Source organism: Ipomoea triloba, chromosome 12 (assembly GCF_003576645.1).
Source record: "Ipomoea triloba cultivar NCNSP0323 chromosome 12, ASM357664v1".
Taxonomy (NCBI): Eukaryota; Viridiplantae; Streptophyta; class Magnoliopsida; order Solanales; family Convolvulaceae; genus Ipomoea; species Ipomoea triloba.
In genome coordinates this window covers 13,830,145-13,838,410 of record NC_044927.1, presented here as the reverse complement: position 1 = coordinate 13,838,410, position 8,266 = coordinate 13,830,145, and the positions used below count along the sequence as shown (strand labels likewise).

Genomic DNA, 8,266 nt, shown 5'->3' with positions numbered 1-8,266 from the left:
GGAATGGAGCTGGGCAGAGTCTTATTTTTCGAGTTCCTAACAAAATTTCTTTAGAACTTCATTTGATATGATAGAGTTTGAGGAGAGCCTCTATAGAATTTCATCTCTATTACATATTTTCCCTAGTATATGGATGTAATATGAATTTAGAGTCAGACATTGATCCCATTATACAATTCTATATTTTTATTTAAAAAAAAAATACTCTGAAAGATTGATGGTGGATGATTTGCTCCTTTGGTGGTATATAGATGGGAACTGTTTGTTGTTACTGGAGATTAGAAAAAGTATAGTTCAATACAAAAAAAGAAATAAAAATTTGCAGTAGAGTTTTAGAAATTGTTTTCAATATCTAGCTTGCAAACCGGAAATTGCTTCAAACACTCTTTCATCAAGATTTTCAATGACAGCGTTGTAATCTTCAACACAGCTCATGGTCAAGAATGCAAACCCTACTTTTGTATCGTACAGAACCTCATTTGCTCCACCGCGGCCGCTAGCCTGTGCACTCTCCATTTACTCGTCAACAAGCACGATTTTATCCCCAGGTGCGATTGTAGTGACGAAAGCTGCGGCATCTGGATGGAAATTAAACCAGGGTGAGGAGCTGGTTAGAGGCTGTGGGAAGAGAAGTCAACGTAGGAGGAACAAAGAAATAATGGTGAAAGTACACTTTTGCCCTCTAACTTAACTCCCTTTTGACAGAAAAGTTAACGGAGGACCACGAGTGGTTAATTTTAAAAAGATGGAGGACGATTCGTGGTCGTTTTAAAGACGAGGGACTACCACTGGTATATCGTTAATACTCGAAGGACCATTGAAGGTATTAACTCATACACATAATCTGGGTGAGTATTGCCAACTCTGTATACTAAGGTAAGGAATTGGGAAAAGTATAATACACAGAATACTATAACTAAGTAAACATAAATACCATCACCGATAGACATAATGTTTAATGAAAGCATACCTTGTCCAATAAAGCTCAAACTCTGCTTCTGTATCGGTATGTTTCAACAAACAATTGAATATGTCTAGAAAAGCTTTTTGATTTCTTAATCCCTTGATGTGCTTCTTTGAATTCTCACCAATATGCCATATACATAGGCGATGTCTTGAGCTTGGAAAAACTTGGGAAATAGCAGCAGCTATAGCAGCGCATTGATCGGTCATTATGCTTTGGGGACTTTTCCCATTCATTGATCTTAAAAATGACCTAAACAACCATACGAACGACTCAATCCTATCGTTCAACAAAAAATCATATCCAAACATGAAGTTCATACAATGATGGTTCATACCAACAAATGGACCACAATTCATATCATATTTGTTAGTACGATACGTCGTATCGTGAACTAACAAATCTCCAAACAATTCATAGTCTAGCACCATTTTCCCATCTCTCCAAAAAAAAACTGCACAACCTTGACGCATCATCCACTTCAAAATCAAAGAAAAAATCCTTCTCACTTGACTACCTTTGTCTAAATATTTCATTTAATGTGTTTGAGTCGGTTCCATCCAAATTGTTCAATACATCAGTGCACAACGAGTTATATGCATCCCTGCTTGTAAAACCAACAAGTGGTGACCCCCCTGATTGTGTTTTAAGAAACCGTAAACCATCCGCCACAGAAACACCGCTCTTCTTCAAATCCTTTAGATAGGAAAGATGATTTGTAGACACTGATCTATGTGACCGTAGAAGATAACTCTTAGTCGTTGGAACAAACTCATGATTATGAAGCTTCTGGTGCTTTGTCACAGTCCACATCCCATTCCCATCTAAATCAAATTGAACAGATGCAGAACGACATGTCCATACATCAACTTTTGAATAACTTCCCTTTCTTAAAACCCTTTTAAACCCAGACTTTGAACAATTAAACTCCTTCATCTTCAATTTTTTTTGTACCAGCACTATATCTTTGCTTACCCCTCCTCACACTAAAACCTAGCCTGAAAGTATAATCATTATAAACCTCATATGCTTCATCAATAGAACTCACTGACAACCCTAACAAATCCTGATCAGCTGCAAAAACACAGTGTTTAAGTACCCCTACAATGAATACACAAAATACATGCCTATAATACACATAGTGTATAAAAGGAATACACAGAGTATAGAAAAACCAAAATACAAAAACACATCACCCTGTGTTTACAGTACAACTAACATGAATACACAAACTCTATGTCCAAAATACACAGACTGGATTCAAAGAATACACAAAATATTCACAAAAACACACAAAATCCACCTCACTAACATTCGCTACACAAAACACAATACACCCTCTGTTTTACATACCACTACAATGAATACACAGAAACCTGGCCTGAAATACTCACAATTCATTCAAAGAATACACATAATATCCACACAAATACACAAAACTCACCCTACCTTTCCAATCGAATAGTTGTATCAGAAACAATCCTATAACTAGTATCATATAATCCAAACACACGAATATTATATACGAATTCAATTATTTTCATAAACACAAACAAAATCGCAAAATCAAACATAAAAAACCTGGATTACGATCGTCTGAATTAGTCAATCCAACCGGAGCATCGAATTCTTCCGTCGCAACAACCTCCTGCTGCGAATTGACGTCTTCTATATCCTAATGCCTGAGAATCCAATAGCTACGACTGTATATTTGTTAGTTGTGAGTTCACATGGCGGAGAAGAAAATCGCCATAACCGCCATAAACAATTCACTGTTTTTTTTATTTATTATTATTTATATATAATTGGAAGTTAACGGAGGAAACGGAAACGTGATTTCCAAAAAAACTTCCAGTTAATTCACAATGCTCAATACGGCGCCGTTTAAGGTCGTGGTGCACATTGCTACGTCCACCACGGTGCACGGTATAAATTGCCATTTTTATCGTACTGGGCCCAGACTGTTTGAATAATGTAGGCTCTGGCCCAATATAGAATATCTAATCCAACCCAAAGATTACTACAACTTGTCTTCTTCGCTCTCAAAGCAAAAGCGGAGCTCGATTTGTAGGAGAAAGCAAAATGGGCACCGAGAAGAAGAAACACAGAAGAAGCTCAGAACCTTCTTCTCCGCAACGAGGTCCTCCCTTTCACATCTCTTCTCCGCCGTCCCCGGCGGTGCGGTGTTTGCATAGTAAGTTATTGTATTCACGTAGAATTTGTGCCATGTGAACAGATGAAGTGAAGAGGAAACGACATAGAAGTGAGGAAGACGAGAGAGAGGGAAAGAGGGAAAAGAAGGACGGTTCCAGGAAGGAGAAGAAGCATAAATCTCATAAATCTTCCAAACGCCGCTCTGATAAAGGTCTAGTGTTTACTTGTTATTGTGAATTTTGATAACAATAAGGCATTATACAATTGTTGAAGCCGCAGTTCTTGATCATGAATTGAAATTTCATATCACTTTCTGCTCATTTGCGGCTTAATATTTAGCTCTTTGTTTCTCTACAATTGGTACATTGCAATTAGTTGCTGGTCATCACAGCTTATAAAATGACTTGAGATTATTTTGATGGTTGGTCAGGTATAGTTTAGGTTATTTTTTTCCTAATGCAAAAAGTTAGAATAGGTTTCTTAACTGGTTCTTATAGGTGTTTCTCATAACTATGACTTCTCCTTTTCCTTTTTATCTTTTCCATAATGTGCTTTCAGATTTGCAGTTTATGTTAAATGTCTTCAGAAAATTGTAAATTTAATTTGCTGCTGTATGAGGGATTGAGGGTGTAGTTCTTCTTATTGCAATTCCTTTGCTGAACATTGATGTGTTTCTGCTATATAATCTATTCACTTGAAATTCCTTTTGGAGTTCCCTTACTTTGTTAACATGCCTTCCGTTTATTGACTGTGCACATTGATATTGTGAGTACCTTTTATAATAGACTTGATGCCTATACAGCTATTATGAGTTAGAAAAAAGTTCCAATTTTGTACTATGGTTCATGTATGCTTAAATTAAATTATTCTCCTATGAATTGGTGATGTGTGGTTTGAAAGAAGTCATAGTCATACTGATCAATGATATCATTTCAGAGAAGTCAGGAGAAAAGCATAAAAGTAAAAGCCACAAGCATAAGGATTCCTCAGTGAGTTCTCTTTCTATTCCTATCACTAGAAAAGTTCAGCATTCTAAAACACGTTTGCAGTTGAAATGAACAGAAAATAAACTCCCTACTTGTCTTGCATTTCTGTTTATCGCTTGAACTAACTTTTTAGACCATAAACATATAAGCAGTCCTATTGGATAAAAATGTTGCTAGACCCATCCTCTGCTTTCAGTTTGATTGAAAATGAAATCTTGAATTGCCCTCCGGACTCCTCTGGTCTCCTATTGTGTCAAATAGGATTTATGTTTGTCACTGTTGGTGTGCTAACACTATTGGTGGCCATTTATACAAAATCTAACCCTCGATGTTAATAAGTATTACATTTACATTGTGATGTACTTGGTTCAGTTTAGGAGCATATTTTTCTAAATTATGAGTTATTCATAGTTTTAGAGACTTCTGAATCTCTGATTACTTCCTATGAGTGTCAATGGCATGCTGGTGATTTTGGAGTTCCAACTGCTTAAATTAGTAGTAGTTTCTTAAGTTCGAGTCCCTTTTTTAAATGCCCTAGAATTGATCTTTTGAAGTATTGAGTCTAAAACCTTTATAATGTTCTTTTTACATTAAATCTGAATTCTGAATTGAGCCTTTTTCAGGGTATTGCTGAAAACTTCTCTCTGGAATTCCTAGATTGTTTTCCCTGTACTTTTGCTGTTCACACATTTCTGTTTTTGTCTAGGATTGTTTACAACTGTAGGACAGTCCAGATTTTTCTCATTTCTTCATAATGATATTCTTTAGATTAATGCCTATCTATTCTAGCATCTCATAACTTTAATTCCTTTCTATTCTACATATCTTTTGCCACAAAGATCCATGAAGCCAGCACAAGCACTTCTGAATCTTCTGCTGCTTATGCTATGACTAACCCTTAATGCATCAATCATGAGAATCTTGAGTTTTCATTTTATTTTACCAAGCCAGTGATGCTCTCTGGACTTTGCACCCTATGTTGTAAACTTGATTTGCTGCAATTCTATTTCTTTCCATCTTCAATTAGTGTAGTAGTTCTCATATTTCTTCTGGTAAGATTTGTTCAGCCTTACATTTCTGTTTGACCCTTTCTTCTCCATGCTTCCTCTCAGAAGTTAAAGTTTGAAGAACTGACAAAGGATGACTATTTCTCAAAGAACAATGAGTTTGCGGCCTGGCTGAAGGAAAAGAAGAATCTGTTTTTCATGGATCTTTCGTCTGAGGCTGCACATGATTTATTCTTGGACTTTGTCAAGGAATGGAACAAGGGAAAGCTTGCCAGCGAATACTATGAAGGCATATCAACTGGGCCACGATCATCTCACAAGTGGAACATCAAACAGTAAGCATGCCAGCCTCTTTGAATCAGCAGAGAAGTCAAGTTATCAATATACATTATACATAGGCTTGTGTAACTCTTTGTTTACATTGATGTTTTGATGAGAACTAGGCAACTAGCATGACTGGTTTAACAAGAGCTTTTTGCTCAGCATATATTTATGTTGTCATCTGTAATCCTATAATTCTATTTTAATTTTTTTGTTTAAGAGTTGTTCACACAATGAAATTTTGGAATCTTGAATGTTTGCAATTGGCTGGCTAATCAGATAAGGATTTTTAATACATATCAAATAAAATATGCTTATATTGCAACTGGTTATTGAGATTCACAGCATGCATGAGCCAAAAAAATTCAACACAATGCTCTCATTGAGAGTCGAACTCAAGACCTCCCACTTACTAAAGCGGTGCTCTAACCAACTGAGCTACAAGAGCTATTGATAAAAAATTTTATTTATATATATTTCTCAGCACACAAGATTGAGTCAAACTAGTCTCTACAATTTAGTACTCTGTATAATTTAAAACTAATATGTATAATTTTAACACTAATATATATGGGGGGTGTTTTAGGTTTCGGTTTTTCAGTTTTAAAAAAATTAAACCATTCGGTTTAACATTAAAGTTCGGTTTTGATTTAATTTGGTTCGGTTTTCGATTCGGTTTTAGATTCCCAAATTTTAACATTTCTTAAATTTTTCGAACATACTATTACATAATTCATATAAAAAATCTAAACATTATATAACAAAATAGCAATTCAAAGTTCAAACATATAGGGGGTGTTTGGCAAAAGGCTGATAGCTAATTGATTTAGCTAGTAGTTGATGACTGATTGCGTTAACTGGTTTGACCAACTGGTTTATTAGCTGGTTATAAAAAAATTATTTGGTAAATTAGCTGTTTACTAGTAGCTGATTGAATGTAAAATGACATTTAAGGGTACGTATGTATTGTATTATTTCAACCTTTAAATATAACAAGAAGATAAATTCTTATTAATAAATAATTATAAAATTTGGGTATCATCTATATTTTTTTTAAGGATATAAGTTAATTATTTTTGTTTATTTAACTCTTATTAAAATATATTTAAAACAATTTTTTTTAATTATTTTCAATTATATATATATATATATATATATATATATATATATATATATATATATATATATATATATATATATATATATATATAATTTTAACTTACCCAGACTTCAAAGAAAATAAACCTGCATATCATTTACTAGAAGTGAACTTCCATAAGGTGGATGATGAATACAAGGACTTCGAACCAGAACACCAACATCCCAAGGCCTTGAAACTGGAAGAAACAATGGAAATACAACTTGACCAGGCCAGAGCCAAGATACTTGCTGAAAACTTCAACTGGACAAAATACAGATTTGCCAACAAAAACATACTTAGAGAAGATTCCCAAGGGAAAATCTACTGTGATCCAAGCATAGGATCAAGATACTTTTTTCCATTTGAAGTCACTCACTCCAATCCAAGACTTGTCAACTCCTACAAGAGAAGGATCAGGAGAGTACTGCCAAGAACTTTGTCTTCTTCCGAATCAGAAGATATGAATATAACTTGAGAAGACATCTCTACTTTACTTTGGCTAAGATAAGGGGGCCTGTCCCTTTCAACTTTTCTTTAACTGTACCACTTTTGCTGTACACTTTTTGACCATGAGATAAGGAGTTAAGATTCCTTATCTTTCTGTCACTTTGACCGAAGATATGAGATAAGATTACATCTTATCTTCGGTGTGTCAATAATGTAAATAGTAGTAGACAGCTGTAAAGGTAGTTCTAGGTTCTTCTTCTCCCCTCTATATAAGGAGAAGCTTGTACATTTGTAAAAAACACACAAGAAGAACACAAGAAAACTATCAATGAAAAACCCTTTTCAGAAAACACTTTACTTCTAAAAACTTTCTTCTTTTCTCTGCAAAACAGATTGCTACTAAGAGGTAATATTACTTAAACCAGATCTCTTTACTTTGTGTTTGTTCTTATTATTATGCTTTATTGTTCTTATTGTTCATATTTAAAAGACGTAAATCCTGCTTGAGCCGAAGCAACCTGTGTAGTCTAAGTTTGTATGTCAGGTAGAGAAAGTACCCAGGTGGGGAAAAGAGAAACTGAGTTTGAATACTTAGATGTTGTTAAGGTTGTAGACGGAGGGTCATGGGATCCTTTGGTTAGTAGGTTAGGGATGATAAGGTGAAAATAAAAAGAACAAATCTGATAATAAAGCAATAAAAGTAAGAACAAACATAAACTAAAAAGATCTAGATAAGTAATAAAATTCTTAGTATAACACCTGTGATGCAAGAGAAAGAAGAATCTTTAAACCAGAAGGTTTTCATAAAACTTAAACTTCTTGAAAGACTTATCTATCACCATGGATAAAAAACTTATCCAACAATACTTTGGAAGTACTAAAAACTTTTTAACTGAAAAAATACATCAAGAAACTGATGAAATCCATACTTTTACCTAGACCAAAACTCAGAAACATATTTCGACTACAATATCACTGTACCAAATCATAACTTAATCAAAGAAGGAATAGACAAAATCTTTCCTACTGAAATTTCAAACACTATACTTTCAAAATTAGAATTCCAAACTTTTCAAGAAACTTTAACTCTAGATTCAATTAAAGAGTCTGTTGGTCAACTTTTTGAAAAACACGAACTGGAACTTAAACTCAAAGAGTTATCTCACTTTGTTATTACTTCAAATCACATATCCAACTTCAGAGGTTTTCTTAGACCTTTTGAGGTAAACGCCACTTATCATCTTGG

At 34.3% G+C, this 8,266-nt stretch overlaps 1 protein-coding gene and 1 non-coding gene across 2 annotated transcripts; one reads left to right on the top strand and one right to left on the bottom strand.

Moving 5' to 3' along the window:
- Positions 1-2,996: 2,996 nt before the first annotated feature.
- Positions 2,997-5,679, top strand: LOC115998518 (style cell-cycle inhibitor 1-B-like). The gene is made up of 4 exons (XM_031238101.1): positions 2,997-3,104; positions 3,201-3,329; positions 4,055-4,107; positions 5,217-5,679. The coding sequence occupies exons 1-4, from the start codon at positions 3,047-3,049 to the stop codon at positions 5,448-5,450; spliced, it is 474 nt and encodes a 157-aa protein (XP_031093961.1). The 5' UTR covers positions 2,997-3,046; the 3' UTR covers positions 5,451-5,679.
- A 127-nt stretch (positions 5,680-5,806) lies between these two features.
- Positions 5,807-5,880, bottom strand: TRNAT-AGU. Its single transcript has one exon. It is a non-coding gene; the product is annotated as a tRNA-Thr (tRNA).
- Between the last annotated feature and the right edge of the window lie 2,386 nt (positions 5,881-8,266).